The sequence below is a fragment of the Phoxinus phoxinus genome (genome assembly GCF_949152265.1).
Source record: "Phoxinus phoxinus genome assembly, chromosome: 9".
Taxonomy (NCBI): Eukaryota; Metazoa; Chordata; class Actinopteri; order Cypriniformes; family Leuciscidae; genus Phoxinus; species Phoxinus phoxinus.
Window position 1 is genome coordinate 21,233,597 of NC_136884.1, and position 18,453 is coordinate 21,252,049.

The 18,453-nt window shown below is 39.5% G+C and overlaps 1 protein-coding gene and 1 long non-coding RNA gene across 4 annotated transcripts; one reads left to right on the top strand and one right to left on the bottom strand.

Annotated features, from left to right (window-relative positions):
- Nucleotides 1-7,535: 7,535 nt before the first annotated feature.
- Nucleotides 7,536-17,821, top strand: LOC307003868 (sterile alpha motif domain-containing protein 3-like). Of its 2 annotated transcripts, XM_079622726.1 has the most exons (8): nucleotides 7,536-9,142; nucleotides 9,267-9,306; nucleotides 10,684-10,786; nucleotides 15,753-15,809; nucleotides 15,896-16,093; nucleotides 16,183-16,357; nucleotides 16,468-16,547; nucleotides 16,889-17,821. In XM_079622726.1, exons 4-8 carry the CDS (start codon nucleotides 15,780-15,782, stop codon nucleotides 17,165-17,167), a joined length of 762 nt encoding a protein of 253 aa, XP_079478852.1. In that variant the 5' UTR covers nucleotides 7,536-9,142; nucleotides 9,267-9,306; nucleotides 10,684-10,786; nucleotides 15,753-15,779; the 3' UTR covers nucleotides 17,168-17,821. The 2 variants fall into 2 exon arrangements, with proteins under 2 accessions (XP_079478852.1, XP_079478851.1); XM_079622725.1 differs by having other exon boundaries at nucleotides 7,536-9,306.
- Nucleotides 11,861-14,893, bottom strand: LOC307003869. Of its 2 annotated transcripts, XR_013798855.1 has the most exons (4): nucleotides 14,735-14,893; nucleotides 14,424-14,494; nucleotides 13,132-13,192; nucleotides 11,861-12,970 (listed from the first exon to the last, which is right to left on the bottom strand). It is a non-coding gene; the product is annotated as an uncharacterized lncRNA (long non-coding RNA). The 2 variants fall into 2 exon arrangements; XR_013798854.1 differs by lacking the exon at nucleotides 13,132-13,192.
- Nucleotides 17,822-18,453: the final 632 nt, after the last annotated feature.

Genomic DNA, 18,453 nt, shown 5'->3' on the forward strand with positions numbered 1-18,453 from the left:
TGTATATATATATATATATATATATATATATATATATGCACCAGTCTGCGTACACGTCACACAGAAGGAAGCGCCCGCGCCCTCAGATCACTTGGACATGGCTGTGTTACAAGAGGTAAAAACTATATAAATACTGTTCGCTTTCTCACACAAACCGCTCGTTTCGTGTCTTAGGCGATCAATGTGTACTTACATTTACGAGTAAAATCAAACATAGTTTAACTACTGTGCTGCTGCCTAGATATGAGCAGTAGGTGAATCGAACCAGAGAATCTCCCTTTGTTCTGCCGTTAACTATTTATAGACCCAGGCTTTTGCAGAGCTGCAAGACTTGTTTTCCATATATGTTTATTGGGTTGTCGCAATTCTGACGTGCCTTAGTAAAATGTTTCTGTTGATAAATATGTGAATTGTTTAATATTTGTCACCATCTGAGCTTATGTAATCTGCTCCCTTCCCTGTTCTAGCATTCAGATCCCCCATTAACAGAACTGATCCTAGAGATTGAAAGTAAGTAAGTGATCTCTGACTCTAGGGTTGAGAAGGGGGGATATATGTGGCACACAGGTATATGTCCTCATCTAAACACAAAAGCTCTATTTGAAGTTTTATCCAAATATGTGTTTTTCCTTTGCCACAGATGATCTTTGAACCAACCTATGATTCCTCTTAAATCTCTTCCGTTTTTTAATGTTAGGCTGTTTGATTGAAGGAATTCTTTGCTCTCTATAGTTTTGAGTCCAAACTACTCCATGTCTCAAGTAATATAATTATATCTGAACTATACGATATTAACAAAGTCAGGGTAAGTAATTTTCTCCGCAAAAGCAGAAGGGAACATCCCCTGAATATTATAACATGCAGGCTGCGATTTGCCGGGGGGGGATGCGTGGGATTTCCCCCTTTCTGGTCAATGTATCCCTGCCTCTGCTTAATTATTTTTATCCCCGGTGAGGATAAATTTATCCTCCCCTCAAAGTGATCATAGTGCTACTACACTAGTGGCGAGACGGATCACAAAACTTATCACGGATCCGTGGTTTGATTAAAGTCAATTTTATTTTAAAATGATTACTCACTCACTCTTGAGCGTCTGACACAAGTGATTTCAATGTTAAGTCAATGCGTCTAGAGGTCCTGCGGCGCGGTGTTTAGCGCGTGAATGAGGCGAATTGCTAACACAGATAATGTATTTTCTATCATTTCACTGTAGCTCAGCATCGCGATGTAAAGTTAACGTTATTGCATGATCACAGTTCATATGTGTGGGGAAAGATAAGCTATTAGAGTATTGACGCAAAATATTGCGTTAGGCTACTTCAGTTAATAAGAAAAAAGATTTTACAATTCCTGCAAATGCAGTGATGAAGTTCATGTTCTCATGATTTATTTTTATGAATAAAACATTTCAAAACATCCCTCCCTCTGTTTTTTTCACAAATCGCACCCTGATAACATTATTTAAACGATGACATTGACAAATATTGGATTTTACCAGAATAATGTATGAATTCATGACCCAAACATGTTTTAAAATATAGATTCATTTTAGATTAAAAAGGTAATACAGAGGATATATTGAAATAAAGGCTTAGTGAATTTATTTATTTTACAAATTAAAAATTCATTAAGAAATAATGATCATTCTTGACAGACACACTGTGTGAGTACTTGAGCTAACATATCCTCACATATAATTGTCAGCATGTGTTCTATCTGGATACGGTCAATGGAGTTTTTTCTGCCTATTCTTTCCACTACAGCGGCACAGCTGAGCTGCATGTCTGACTGACCCTCTCCTCACGCTCAGGGTGTGTTTTTGAGGGCTTTTCAGGGCGGACACCTTGATGTTTTTTGCAAACAGTCTCATGCCCTCGATGGATGTGGATATGGTCCTATAGATGCTCGTGAGTGATGCGCTGATGGTTGGCTATGTGAGCTTTGGAGCACAGATGTCAGCTATCTCCATTTGGATTGTGCCAATTTCAAATGAGCTTTATTAGCATGCCTGTGTATCACAATGTTGCCAAAGCATTAACATTATATACATAAAATATATATATATATATCATGTCATATGTAGCATAATAAATGAATAAATAAAGCGTGAACCGTCGAATGAATTGAACCGTCTCTGACATTGAGAATGGTTAACACATTTTGCAGCTAGTGCAGCTGTGCTATCATCTTCTCCAAGTATGAAGGGCATTTTCTCAGTATCACACAGTTCAATGAATGATGGACTCAATGTTTCAAATCTGGGCAGAAAAGTTCTTCTTACACTGTCAGAAAAAAAAGTACAAAACGGTACCTTTAGGGTACAAGTGCCAGTCACTGAGGTGGTACCCTGAAGGGTACCTTTTTGTACCTTTAATGAGAGGTACAAAATTGTACCTTATAACTTTGTACCATTTAAGGGGCAATTTTGTACCCCAAGGTATAATTTTGCATACTGTAATGAAAGCACAAAATTGTACCTTATTAAAAGGATCCCCTAGATATGCCCTATACAGTTTTAGTCGTATGGTGCGCAAAAACAAAATATCTTTAAGGACCTGGCTTAGACATGCAGATTTTACAGATATTACATTTTATTTACTAACCTTCTTTTACAAAGAGAATTAATTTAAATGTGTTACACCATCTTACACTCTTAGAAGAGATTGAACCTTTGGGGTTCAAAAAAGAACTTTAAAGTGCAAATATGAACTTCTAACTATAAAAAAGGTTCAAAGTTGAACCTATAGGTTCTACAATGATCCACTGATTATTTGCCACATGTTGTAAGTTCATTTTAGAACCTTTGTTGTGGCAGAAGGGTTCATATAAGAACCAGGCCTGTTGTCAAGGTTCCTTTTTGAACCTTAAGTTAAAAATAACAATTTTGTTATTAGCGGAGGCCCTTGCTTTGCTATTAATCTCTGAACATACAAGAATGTAACTTTTACATTTTTACACATTCAAAGCACTTGATCATTAAATATGCTCCATAATCAGGGCTCCCTGGGAAGTTTAAAGCTTGGCTCTATCAACACGGACTGTTGCCAAGACTCATGTGGCTGCTGACTGTGTATGAGGTCCCGATGACATGCGTTGAAGGAGTGGAGAGGAAGATCAATAAGTACCTCCGAAAGTGGTTGGGAATCCCTCCAAGCTTCACTTCAGTAGGCCTCTACATAAGATCAGGGCAGCTCCAACTTCCTCTGTCATCCGTGGTTGAGGAATTCAAAGTTGCAAAGTGCAGAGTCGTAATGACATACAGAGACTCACAGGATGAACAAGTCAGACATGCAGGCGTCATCACAAGATCAGGTCGCAAGTGGGCAGCTGACTCGTCTGTTGCACAAGCTGAGAGCATGTTGAAGCTACGTGATGTCATTGGAGCACCATGCACAGGAAGACAGGGTCTTGGAACCTCCCATTTCCAACAGTGGAGGAAGGCAGGAACCAGTGAAAGAAGAGCCATGATTCAAGAGGAGGTACGAAACCTGGAAGAAGAAGGACGAAGGTCAAGGGCAGTGGACCTAGCTTCCCAAGGGGCCTGGACCAGATGGGATCTTCCCAAGAGGAAGATTACCTGGGCGGACCTATGGAGACTGGAGCCGTTCCGCATCTCCTTCCTGCTGAGATCTGTGTATGATACACTCCCAACCCCAACAAACTTGCACAAGTGGGGCATGAGAGAGGACCCATTGTGCAAGCTTTGTGGGGAGAGGGGCACCATGGCACACATCCTGGCCGGGTGTAAAAAAGCACTCACCCAGGGAAGGTACAGGTGGCGCCACGATAGAGTGCTCATGACACTCGCCAACACCTTAGAGCAGGAAAGGAAAAAGAAACGCCAACCACTTCGGAAAACAACATCAATCCAGTTTGTAAGGGAGGGGGAAAAGCCACCAACCACAGCAACAACAAGAACCAGTCTGCTACAAAAGGCCCAATCATGGGAAATGAAGGTCGACTTGGGAGGAAGGCTGCAGTTCCCCCAGTTTGTCCAGACAACCCTGAGGCCGGATGTGGTACTGTGGTCGGAAGAGGGAAAAAAGATCATCCTCATAGAACTTACAGTCCCATGGGAAGAGGGGTGTGAGCAGGCCTTTGAAAGGAAGAGTGCCAAATACCAAGACCTGCTGCACGATTGCAGGGGGAAAGGATGGCAGGCTTGGCTGTTCCCGGCCGAGGTCGGCTGTAGAGGATTCCCTGCTCAGTCAGTGTGGAGAATGCTCACAGCCATTGGAATAACAGGGAAGGAGAGGAAGGCAGCAGCTCGCAGGATGGGGGAGGCAGCGGAAAGAGCCTCTTGCTGGTTATGGAGCAGGAGGGAGGAGTTGAGCTGGAAGCCAGGAGGGGAAGATGGGCAGTGACTTGGCCACCACTGCCGACCCACCATCGAGAGGGTGTTGCGGATAAGGGTCGAAACACCCAATGAACGATGGGTACCGCCTGATGACATCAACCCCTCCTGGCCAAGGCTACATTCACTTAAGGTGAATGAAGGTGATAAGCATTTTCGGATGTATTTGTAATTTAGAAACTCTGGCCAACCAGTGACTTCCAGGAAAGTCTGGGTGGCAACCGAGGAAGTTCGGTGACGCTGGAAAGACAGCTGACCTCCAGGAAAGACTGGCGTGGGTGTATGAGGTTAGCAACCTCATCCACAGCACTCGCAAGAGGGCACCAACTCAAGCTACAGAAAGTAATACAGAGCAATACCCCCAGAGTCTCCCGAGAGGGGGGGAGGATGAGAGACTCGACAGGACAGACACAACGGTAATGGCCAGGAATGAAATACGGACACAGAGACGGCTTACCCAAACAACATTAACCGGGAGGGCATTGGAAGTAAAGTGTCATTGCGGAAAGACCTGCAAGAACAAAAGAGGGCTTAAGATACACCAAAGCCGAACCAACTGTGGAAAAGAGGGGTCACAGGAGCAGCGCACAGCGGTAGCACCTGGTGAGACGCAGGAGAACTCCAGGCAGGAAGCACCCCACAGTACTGGAGATCTCTCAGCACCTGTGTCACCTCAAGACCTCAGGAGGGACCCACCTGATGCCACCCCTGGGAGCCAACCCCACCCTGCGAGGGAACGAATTAAATGGCCCAAGATGAGTGATAACAAAGAGTGGTACCAACTAGACCAAGATCTCGACAAAGTGCTAGAAGCCACACTAGCAGGGACGGCTGAGCAGAAAGTCAATACTCTCACAACAATAACCTACAACCTGGCAAGGGAGCGTTTTGGAATTCAGGAGAAGAAAATCAACATCAAGTCAGCACATCAGCCAAACAGAAGAGAGAGGGAAATTCATCGACTGAGGGGAGAAATCAAGACTCTCACCAAACAGTTCAAAAGAGCCCTTGCTGATGAAAGGGAAGGCATCAAGGACCTGACGAGTCAACTCCGGGAGCGCCTCAGCAGACTCCGAAAAGCAGAAAGCACTCGGAAGAAGAGGAAGGATAGGGAGAACAAAAGATCCCAGTTCACCAAAGACCCCTTCCGATTCACCAGAACACTGTTGGGTGAAGCAAAATCTGGAAGGCTGACCAGCCCCAGAGGAGATGTGGAGGCGTTCTTGAGGGAGACCCACAATGACACCTCCAGAAACCAGGCCCTGGACGCCAACCCAAGCATCAACAGTATAAAGACCCCAGAAAAAGAGCTCAACATCAGTGAACCATCCTGGAAGGAAGTCCAAGAGGTGGTGAAGAAGGCCAGAACAGGGTCTGCCCCCGGCCCAAGCTGTATACCCTACAAGGTATATAAGAAATGCCCAATGCTCCTCCGGAGGCTGTGGAAGCTGTTCCGGAGGATCTGGAAAAAGGGTACCATTCCATCAAGCTGGAAGAAGGCAGAGGGCTGTTTCGTGCCAAAGGAAGAGAACTCCTCAACCATTGACCAATTCAGAACAATCTCACTGCTAAGTGTAGAAGGCAAGATCTTCTTTTCGGTACTGGCTAAGAGGATGACCTCGTACATGACAGAGAATGGATACATCAACACTGCTATCCAGAAAGGTGGAATTCCAGGCTTCTCTGGATGCCTGGAACACACCGGAGTTCTCAGTCAGATGATCCGTGAGGCTAAAGCCAGCAAGGGCAACCTGACTGTTGTCTGGCTGGATTTGGCCAATGCCTATGGATCAATCCCTCACGCCCTCATCCATGCAGCATTAGACCACTACCACATCCCCCAGCACATCAAGAGAATGATCACCAGTTACTTTGGTGGAATCCAGCTACGATTCAAGGCGGCCCATTTTACAACTCAGTGGCAAAGCCTGGAAAAGGGTATCGTTACTGGCTGCACAATCTCCCCCATCCTCTTCGTTATGGGAATGAACCTCCTAATAACAGCTGCGGAGAAGGAAGCACGGGGTCCTAAAATGGAGTCAGGCATCCGACAACCCCCAATAAGAGGTTACATGGACGACCTTACTGTGACGACCACAACCCATGTGGAGGCGAGGTGGGTGCTAACTGTTCTGGACCACATGGCAACGTGGGCCAGAATGAAGTTTAAGCCAAAGAAATCCAGGAGTCTGGTGATCAGGAACGGGAAGTTGACCAACAGGTTCAAGATGCATGTGCAAGGGGAAGTGATTCCATCGATAGAGGAGAATCCAATCAAGTGCCTCGGAAAGTGGTTTGATGACTCGCTTACTGACAGGAACAACATAGCCAGTACAGAAAAGCAGATGGAGGAATGGCTGAGGAGGATCGAAAAATCAGGGCTCCCTGGGAAGTTTAAAGCTTGGCTCTATCAACACGGACTGTTGCCAAGACTCATGTGGCTGCTGACTGTGTATGAGGTCCCGATGACATGCGTTGAAGGAGTGGAGAGGAAGATCAATAAGTACCTCCGAAAGTGGTTGGGAATCCCTCCAAGCTTCACTTCAGTAGGCCTCTACATAAGATCAGGGCAGCTCCAACTTCCTCTGTCATCCGTGGTTGAGGAATTCAAAGTTGCAAAGTGCAGAGTCGTAATGACATACAGAGACTCACAGGATGAACAAGTCAGACATGCAGGCGTCATCACAAGATCAGGTCGCAAGTGGGCAGCTGACTCGTCTGTTGCACAAGCTGAGAGCATGTTGAAGCTACGTGATGTCATTGGAGCACCATGCACAGGAAGACAGGGTCTTGGAACCTCCCATTTCCAACAGTGGAGGAAGGCAGGAACCAGTGAAAGAAGAGCCATGATTCAAGAGGAGGTACGAAACCTGGAAGAAGAAGGACGAAGGTCAAGGGCAGTGGACCTAGCTTCCCAAGGGGCCTGGACCAGATGGGATCTTCCCAAGAGGAAGATTACCTGGGCGGACCTATGGAGACTGGAGCCGTTCCGCATCTCCTTCCTGCTGAGATCTGTGTATGATACACTCCCAACCCCAACAAACTTGCACAAGTGGGGCATGAGAGAGGACCCATTGTGCAAGCTTTGTGGGGAGAGGGGCACCATGGCACACATCCTGGCCGGGTGTAAAAAAGCACTCACCCAGGGAAGGTACAGGTGGCGCCACGATAGAGTGCTCATGACACTCGCCAACACCTTAGAGCAGGAAAGGAAAAAGAAACGCCAACCACTTCGGAAAACAACATCAATCCAGTTTGTAAGGGAGGGGGAAAAGCCACCAACCACAGCAACAACAAGAACCAGTCTGCTACAAAAGGCCCAATCATGGGAAATGAAGGTCGACTTGGGAGGAAGGCTGCAGTTCCCCCAGTTTGTCCAGACAACCCTGAGGCCGGATGTGGTACTGTGGTCGGAAGAGGGAAAAAAGATCATCCTCATAGAACTTACAGTCCCATGGGAAGAGGGGTGTGAGCAGGCCTTTGAAAGGAAGAGTGCCAAATACCAAGACCTGCTGCACGATTGCAGGGGGAAAGGATGGCAGGCTTGGCTGTTCCCGGCCGAGGTCGGCTGTAGAGGATTCCCTGCTCAGTCAGTGTGGAGAATGCTCACAGCCATTGGAATAACAGGGAAGGAGAGGAAGGCAGCAGCTCGCAGGATGGGGGAGGCAGCGGAAAGAGCCTCTTGCTGGTTATGGAGCAGGAGGGAGGAGTTGAGCTGGAAGCCAGGAGGGGAAGATGGGCAGTGACTTGGCCACCACTGCCGACCCACCATCGAGAGGGTGTTGCGGATAAGGGTCGAAACACCCAATGAACGATGGGTACCGCCTGATGACATCAACCCCTCCTGGCCAAGGCTACATTCACTTAAGGTGAATGAAGGTGATAAGCATTTTCGGATGTATTTGTAATTTAATTTGTTCACCTGTTAGTTTAAAAAGACTTTGTACAATTATAAGCAAAACTACAGCCCTGAAACACCCCTGCTTTCAGGGTGATAAATGCAAAATGTACAGAGAAGTCAATAAATTATTTCAGTACGTACAATAAATTTAATTCAGTAAACATTAATCAAAAAATATTTTTTTTTTTTGTAAATTGCAAAGTGAACTACAGACCTTTGCTCTTATTTTACATAGCCTATATTTATTTTCTTATAAAGATATAGATAGAGATATTAGACTACATTATATTGAAACATCCGGCTATTAATTAATTCCTCTTGGATTCCTCTAGCAAAAATTTCATCCAAAAAGTAATAATATCAATAATAATTATTATTATTATTATCATCATTTTTATTATGCATAACAATAATATTCTGATTAACCTATTTGTGGAAACAAAAATTGGCCTGCATTGTTACATTTTTCTTTTTTTCATATTAATAGTAGGCTAATGACATGTATACCTATATCATTATTAAAAGTTTTGAACATTGTAACAATGTATTTGTTTCCACAAATCAGAACACATAAACCTCAATAACATTTTCATTATTGTTTAGCCACTTTAATTCTGCCAATACTAACTAATAACAATTAATTAGTAGGCCTAATTTAATTTAAGTGGCCTAAATGTGATTCATATTAAACTCATGTTATTTTCATTGTGTGAATTCAATTGTGAAAGTTTTTTGTCTGCATGTAAACGTAAATCACGAAATCTTCAATGGTCTTCAATGCCACTGCAACAACAAAAAAAAAAAAACCGTTTAAACCGTTACTTTGATGCGCGACTCGCGTGACGTCAGCTGATGGACTAGTCGGAGGATCGACGGAAATATCTTCGGTAAGACAAAAATAAAATAGAAAAATAACTATAAACCTTATTCATATCTGTGATAATAATATGAGTGTTGTGTGTCATAATAAGCTTTAACTTTGAGCTCATTATGTGACTCTTCTATCGACAGTATAATCGCAAATTTGATTGATTCAGAACACAGAAAAAAGGTAAGAACAAGAACAATTTGAGGTTTATATTTGTTTGATTTTTTTTACCTCTACCCCCTCATTTTTATTTTAATAACAATATATAGTAATAAAATGTATTAGTTGGCTGGATATAAGGCCTAAGCTACAATCTTTTAAATTATTTACATAAGTGGTTCTTAACTAAACTCATTACTAGCTAATTAACGTTATTCAGTTTCATTTAAATTTCTAGTTAAAATAAAGAAATATATAAAACTAAATTAAAGATTTTAATCAAACTCCCTAGTGTTATTTTTGCGCAATTCCTAAGGAAAAACACCCCATAGCGCCATCTAAAGTACAACCATAACCGCTTTGAACACAAAAAACGGCATAACGTTATATATGTACACAATTGGTTGTATTACAAAATGTTTAGGGATAGTTCACCCAAAAATGAACATTCTGTCATCAGTTACTCAAATGGTCAAACATATATTTGGGTGAACTAACTACATTTATAACATTAATATCTTAGTCTAACCTGATAATCTTGACAAATGATAGGCCTATATAATTTTAAAGCTTTTAGACTTTAGTTTTCATTTGGGGACTGATTTTCAAAAGAAATTAGAGCAATAGATAAATAGCTATATATATTCTTCATTTGTGATACAATGTCAAACTTGAGTGTGCTCTGAAGTATTCAAGATTTGTAACAATTTAAGTAGGTCATTTTTAAGTTAATGCTCAATAAGTGAGACAGACAGTTAACAGGTAAAACAGCTTTTTATTTTCACAAACTTTGAAAATAAAAAAGTTGTTAAACTCCGCAAAACACTGGCACTTCAGGCCTAGAGATCTGACAAAGAAATCTTTTGTATTTTGGGTTTGTACGGTTGCTTTTGAATACCTGAGGGTCAAATTGAGCCACGGACAACAAGATCGTATAAAATTTCTGTATGCACATTTAACAACACTAATCAGCGTGTTGAAACTTTACAAAATTGAATTGTATTCCAGATAGATTGAAAATAAATGATAGCTAATTCTTACCATTATGTGGCTGACAAAATATTTTTTTTTGTACTGAAATATTAATATGTCACAAAATTGTAAGAAAAAAACATAGGTTAACTTATATTTCCGATAACTCAATCAAAATGGGTAAAATTATCCCGCAACAGTACATAAGGGTTAAAAAAAGAAAATGTATCATCAGCTCAAAAGAGAATAAAATCAGTACAAACATAATAGGCTTGCAGTCAGAACCACTGCTAAATATCTCATTGACATTCTTCTACCCATATTAGATTAGTCATGATTAATTGTTTATCCCCATATTAAGAAAATGTATGTGATAACACAATGCTTTCTAAATTGTAACTGTAATTGTAAAAAAATTTCTGTATACAGACTAAAACAAGGATGAGCACAGAGGTGATTCAGTGGACAATCCAAGATGTGGCTAATTGGTTGACTGCAAACAGTTTCCAGGAATTCATCCCTATATTTCAAGGTTAATCTGACAAAAATGCCCACTCTCTTTAACTGTCCACTATGCAGCAAACAAACATTCTCCCTAATTAAACAGATTCGACATATTGGCCTTTACCATCAAAATGAACCAAAATTTGAATTCACATGCGGATTGAATGGTTGTTGCAAAGCCAACAAAACCTTCAGTTCCTATAGATCACATATTTATCGCAAACATAGAGACCTTCTTTCATTGGTCAGTGAAGAAGAGGAAGCTTGTGATAATGAGCATTGTAACTCAGAGGAACTTACGGAGGACTTTCATGGTTTTGAAGAGGAGTTGCCTAACACAAATGTGGAGGACATTAATAACTGCAGAGAGTTCAGAACAGAAGATTTACTGCCAAACCTCAAGCGCAATCTTTGTCTCTTCATTTTGAAATTAAGAGAGAAGCATTGTATTGCAGCCACAGTTCAGTTCAGTATTGTGGAGAACCTGCGAGTCATCTTTCAGGAGTTCACCACTCATTATGCTGAGATTATAAGGTTTCATCTTCAACAACAACATCAAATTGACACTGATGCTGATGACAATTTATCTGAACTACTTGATCAGCAAAATATGTTTGATGAATGCCTTAGACAGATCAGTAGTGAATGGATGCTTGAGCACTATTGTGAAGATGAACTTGAATACATTGCACCTGTACAAATTCCGCTAGATCAAACAGAGCGACATGGTGCACATTTTCAGTACATACCTCTCAAGGCTCTGCTGAGAAAGATTGCTCATAATGAGGATGTGTGGGCAATGCTTAACCAAGAGAAAACACCCAAACATCCGGATGTTATGGAGGACTACACTGATGGAGACCAGTTCAAAAGTTGTGAGCTTTCTTCCGTACCCAATGTACGTCTACATTTCTACATTGATGAATTTGAGATCGTTAACCCTTTAGGCTCAAAAAGGGGAAAACATAAACTGACAGCTGTGTATTTTAAACTCGGAAACATTGATAAGAAATATACATCAAAACTTGAGAATATTTACCTTTCATCATTAATCAGACATCGGTTTATTGAAGAAGATTCTACCAACTATAACAATCTGTTTCAGCCTTTGATTGAAGAAGTGAGATCTCTTGAGACAGAGGGAGTGACTCTGTCATGTAATGGGGAAAGCAGAAAATTCTATGGTACAGTAGTCACCATCTCAGCGGACAATCTTTCAGCGCACTCTTTGATTGGGCTGAAAAGAAATTTTTCACATGGGAGAATATGCCGTTTTTGCATGGCCACAAAAGAAGACATCACTACCAAATTCAAAGAAGAGGACTTTACTCTAAGAGACCGTGCTAACTACAGATACCACCTGCAGGCTGTCTGTGAAAATCCTGAAAATGGGTCCATTTATGGTGTTCAGAGAGAGTGCTGTTTCTCATCTCTTAACTATGCTCCTTCAGTGATAACTCACTTGTTTCCACCTGATGTGATGCATGATATCTTGCAGGGAGTTATTCCTAATGCTCTCAGATGGATTCTTCATCAGTTAATCAAGGATAAACACTTCACCCTAGATCAGCTGAACTTTGAAATTGAAAATTTTTCATATTCTGTAAATGATAAAACATCTAAGCCACAAATCTTGACGGAAAGAATGTTGCGAAGCAGAGGTCAAATCTCTGGTAAAGCTTCAGAAACCTGGACATTGTTTCGACTACTACCACTAATGATCGGATCTTATGTACCTCCAAACATGTATTGGAACTGCTACATCTTGCTGTGTGAAGTGGTAGATTTGATCATGGCCCCAGTGGTTAGAAGATCGTGGATACCCTATCTTGAGGAGAAAATTACAGAGTTTTTGGCAACATTTCATGAGCTTTTCCCTGATGGTGTCATTCCAAAAATGCATTTTTTAGTGCACTATCCTTCACTTATGCTGACATATGGGCCATTAATTCATTTGTCTTGTATGCGCTTTGAGGCAAAACATCAATATTTCAAGAAAGTGTCTACTGTTGTTTGTAACTTCAAGAACATCACCAAATCACTTGCTAGAAGGCATCAGCTAAGACAATGCTGGGAGCAAGCTCAGAAGAAAAGCATTGGATATGAAGTGTGCCATGCCTCAGGAGCTTGTGATGTCCCATCAAACACCCTGCCTTCTTTAGTTTTGGCCACACTGGAATCCCAGATTGGAAGACCTCTGTCAAATGAAGTCCTACAAAAAACAAATTCCATCACAGTTAACAACACAGCCTATAAAACTGGAGAATGCAAAGTGATTGACACTGTACACACTGAAGAGATTCCATTATTTCTCAAGATCAAATCAATATATGGACACAGTGGTTCGTGGTACATGTTTGGAAAATTACTCACTCCATTCAAATTTGACAGTCATCTCCATGCATACAAGGTTACCGAAACATCTTGGTGTGCCCTTGAAGTAGGGAAAGAGTTAGCTTTCCATGGACTGGATACATATAAAAACCTGGAAGGAACTCTTTTGATCCCCTTGAGGCATTGGATTACTAAACATTAATATGTGTATGTGCATTTATACACAACTCCTAATGCAGTTTGGTGAAAAATGTCAAATGCCTATTGACTCTTGTTGTTTTTACAGAGAATGAAATTGATGGGGACACTTTTGTGAACCTAACTGAAACTATGATATCAAAGATATTTCCGAAAATGAAGGATCAAGTTAAATTTATAAGATTACGTCAAAGCCTAAAGACTGAGATGCCTTCTAAGACCACACACACCAATCATGAGTAAGTATGTTACGTCAATATTTTATGTCCAAAAGTATGTAGACAGTTTCAAATACAACCAACCACTGTGAAAAGGAGTTTTATAATATATTACTACCAATGCAAATCTTACACAATTTATTTAAATCTGCAATTACAAACATTTTGGAAAAATGCCATGCACCAGTCTTTAACAATAACTGAACTTTGACACCTCTTGTGGCTAAATCCGCAGGGTTGGTTAAATTTTTCATTTACAAAATAATCCAAAATAATCCAATAATAAAAAAAATATCTGCTAATGACACTAAACACAGCGCCCCTTTAAAACTTATGTTTCCACATGAACAAGGTACAGTGCGTTGTCTTTGATTCCCCATAACTTATCCACCAATGCTAAGCTACACTCAACCCTAGTCTTCTGTGCATACTAGTGGTGGGTATTTATGTACCTCCATACCGATAGTCTGTGACAACTATTTTCAAATGCAGTTTATCAATTTAATTGATAAGAAAAGTTTTTAAGTGTTCACAAAAGAAACAGAAAAGAGCAGAAAACAAAATTCAATAAATGAGGTTCACAGAGCTAGTGATACAATTCAAACCACCTCACTGCTCTACATTAATCAGGGTACAATTATTTCTGTGATACACTGTACGCTTAAGTATCACAGTCCACTTTTTATCCAAAAAGTGTTTTTGTGTATAATGAACACAATACTCTTAAACACAGTAGTACAAGAATACAACCAGTTTAAACTGCAAAAATAAAGAAAATCAAAAATAAAGAATACTGTAACAATTCGACGTTACAAGACAATACGGCAGGGAATACTGTACAAAGAGAACAAAACAACATAAGTACATTTTTTTATATTACCCACTTGCATTCATTTGAGAGAAAATAATACTCACATAACAATCAGCACCTAAAGACCACCACATTCACTTCACAAGGGCTGAAATCCCCAACATTATGTTGTACACTGTGTAAATAATCACATACAATTATAATCCCATGAAACATGAAACATTTGAAAAATGTAAGTGTATAACATTTGGCATAATGTTAAATAACCAGGCCTACACCGCATGGTGTGACGTCATATCATCGCGGACATTACACACGACATAACTTTCCAAAATATGACAGTTCTCCGAAATAACACAACAAAATATGCATTCACAAATGGTATTAAACAAAAATACATTCACAAAATATTTACCCATGGATGAACTCAAATCCTCAATTTCACGAGAGTGTGCATCTCTCTCACACTGCTCGCTACACGTCTCTCAAAATGACTGAGGCAAAATGACGCACACGCATTGTATCATACGCAACACACAGTGCCACCTACTGACGACTCAAAGGAAATACAGCCGCGCTCATACATGTAATAGCCTATCAGAGTCTCCTTTCTAAAAAATAAATAATAAATTGTCTCCTGTGTTGTGAGTTGTGACAAACATACAAAATAACACTTATTTCAAATCTTTTTCTATAGGACTTCGTTTGGAATTTCACATGGGTCAATCGCAACAATCTCACAGAACATTGCTCAAACAGTGTGGCCAGCATATTATCAGCTGCCAAAATTCCCTTTGGCCATTCAAAAAAAACTTGATGAGGAGAGCAGTGATTTTTGTTCTTCAACAGGACGGAGCAAATGGAGATCGAAAATAATTCAGACGCTGTTTGATCAGATGTCCTCATATACGTGGTAATTATATAGCATAATTAATAGCATAAATTTAGAGCACAATTTGGAGGACAATTTTTATTCTCTCTCTCTTTTTTTCCCCAGGTATCCAACAAGTGAACAGTACAACAGGGTGTGTTCAGCCCTTGTTACTAAATACCAATTCTTGAGAGACCGGACAGGAAAGGGATATGTAAGAACATGACAAAAGAGTTTTTCAATTTCATAAACCCTTTAAAATTCTTTCATATTGTTATCTTGAAGTTTATACATGTTTAATTAATAGTGTTATTTTTAAATTTAAGGAGTCATGGCATGAGATTCTAAAGAACAAATTCAAGAAAGAAAGATCACCCTTGGTTGACATTGAGGAGATAAATAAAGTTCGCAGCAGATTCGGGAAAGCAAAAAACCAGATGATTTCTCAGAGCACCCAACAGACATGTATCACCAAAAATCTAACTAATAAAGAGGTATGCCAAATGATACAACACCTTAATGGATATTTACAGTAATGAATGACTTTATTTTATTTTTTTAGACTGAGGATCTATCTGTTGTCCAAGACATGCACCAAAAGAGACAAAGGTCTGAAGAGGTAAGAGTCACAAATAATCTTCAGGATTTAAGAACCGGTGTGTTATTTAATAATAGCATACCTATAAGTATGTTTTTTGTGGAAAGAGTGAATCAGGAGAAGATGCACACAGCATAGGGATCCACGTGGAGAAAATGAGAACGGAATGCATGAAGAGGACACCGAATATCCGTCTTTTACAAGACTGCATGGCACGGACCAGGAATGAGAGGACAGACTATATGAAACATCACTCCACAAAAGAAACACTTTCACGTTATCCAGCCCTTAAAATCCCTGCAATTGTGAGTAGAATTATATTCCAAATTATGACTTCAAAGCAATTAACATTTGCACATTTTAACATTTTGGTTAATATTTTTTTCCTTAATAGCTTGTTTTGGAGTTTGAAAGCATACTTGATGCAAACATTGAAAAGAACATTCTGAATAATCTTGCCTTGGTGGCACAGAAAGTTATTGATGAGTGCCACAGAAGAGAAGTCGGAGTGGATATTTGTGCCGAGTTGGCTGAAGCGAAAAAAACCCACATTGATTTGGCACACAAAGGTAATGCTTATGAATGAAAATGTAATTAATCTGTTTTTATGGATAGTAAATACAATTCACAATTAACACTAACATATAATACCCATATTTTTTTTTTTTTTACATTTAAGGTCTCTCAATGGCTGCTGCTGTCCTGCTGCTTCCACTTTTATTCAAGGAGAGTCCAAGATCTCTATATCTTATCAATGAGGTACAGTACCATTATTTGTTTTTTTATGCCCCATCTCTTTGAATATGGCAGGTTCCACTATAGAGTGGTGCAGGACGTCAAAACCAAAAAATTTTCTCACTGAAATCCACTTGTAATAGTATTATTAAAACCAAAACATTAATTCGTTTTATGACTATATTCTGACTAAAACAACATTCGGCAAATTTCACCAGGTATAATGTTACAAAGTCACAGATTTCTTAATGACCAATTCTTTTTTTTTACTTTTTGAAAATGTGTGAAAAAATTATAATCATAAATGGTATTTTAACTGTTATATATCATTATACCTTATATATCATTATCCTTTCTTTGTTTAGGAACCCCGTACACCGAACCCTGTGCTGTACATAAAGGGACGTGCCTTGGTTGAAGAGTCTCTCCTAGAAATATTGATGGAAGGGGAGAAGGTCTGTGAAGTGGATGATCTGACCATGGCTCTTACTGTTCTGATGGCAATACACTTCATCTTTAACATTGAGTATGCTGCAAAGATGAAAAATACCCTGAAATTTGTTGAAAAGTTTTTAATGTGCCATAACGCAGAAACCAAAATACCACCCACAGTGATTAAAATGGCCAATTTTTTGTTTGACTGAATGTGTGTGTGTGTGTGTGTGTGTATGTGTGTGTGTGTGTGTGTGTGTGTGTGTGTGTGTGTGTGTGTGTGTGTGTGTGTGTGTGTGTGTGTGTGTGTAAATACATGATGTAAATGTAATGGGTTGTTGTGAACATTATATTTTTCCCTAAATATTCTGAATATATAAATATCTAATATAATAATATGAGTCTAATGTATTAATAATCTAATGTATGAGTGTATGGGTGGGTAAATACATGATGTAAATACATTAATGGGTTAATACTATTTATTGTGAATATTGAGTTGCATTCTGTTAGTTTTTTTCATGAAATATAATATTCTATAAGCTTTAATTGTACTTTCTGTCCTGTGTTAAAATTTGTATATGCCTTATTTGTATATGAAATAAATACATATTTCAAGAAGAATAATAGGTTGTGTCTGTGATCTATGTTGTAAAATGGGATTAAAGTTGTAATGTATAATAATAATAATAATAATAATAATACAAACATACATACATATATACATACATACCGATAGCGCAAAAAAGGTTCAAAATGGAACCCATGCGGTTCATTAATACACCTTTAAGTTAAGGTTCCAATTAGAACCTTTTCAAAAAGGTTCAAAAATGAACCTTTAAGGTTCCCCCACAGTTGCAATTTCCAGGAACCTCAAAAGGTTCCTTTTTGAACCTTTTCTTCTTAGAGTGTACAGCAGCAGGTGCGAGTCGAGACAATTAATTGTTCATCACACATAAAAATTCATCAGACATTACTCAAATATAATCAGAAGTATAAAGCAGTAATTTAAAACTGTAACACCTTCAAACTAAAGTTAACACGAGTACAAGAAATTGTCTATACTTACAAAAAATTAAACAGGCTATATAATGTATATTGCACATTGAGGTTTACAGCATAGGGCAGTTGCTCTTCAGCAAGAATACCTTGTGCTAATAAATAACTTTTCATCAACATTGTAAGCATCTTTAACACCATTTTTGACATCATTAATCTACGTATTACTCGCTGAAAAAGATATTGACATGATACTACCTCTCTGAGCCTTGAAAGTGGTAGTTGCACAGCTGTTAATGGAGGGAAGCTTTCAGACTTCATTAAATTAGATAAAAAGACAAGCATAAGAAAATCTGCATTTTATACAATTTCAGTGTCCTACATGTTAATCAGTTTGTGTACTTTTATAATTTGTACACTTACCAAACCAAACCAAACCACTCAATTTGTACACTTACCCCGATGGACTCTTTAAGAACGGATATTTGTTGACAGCATC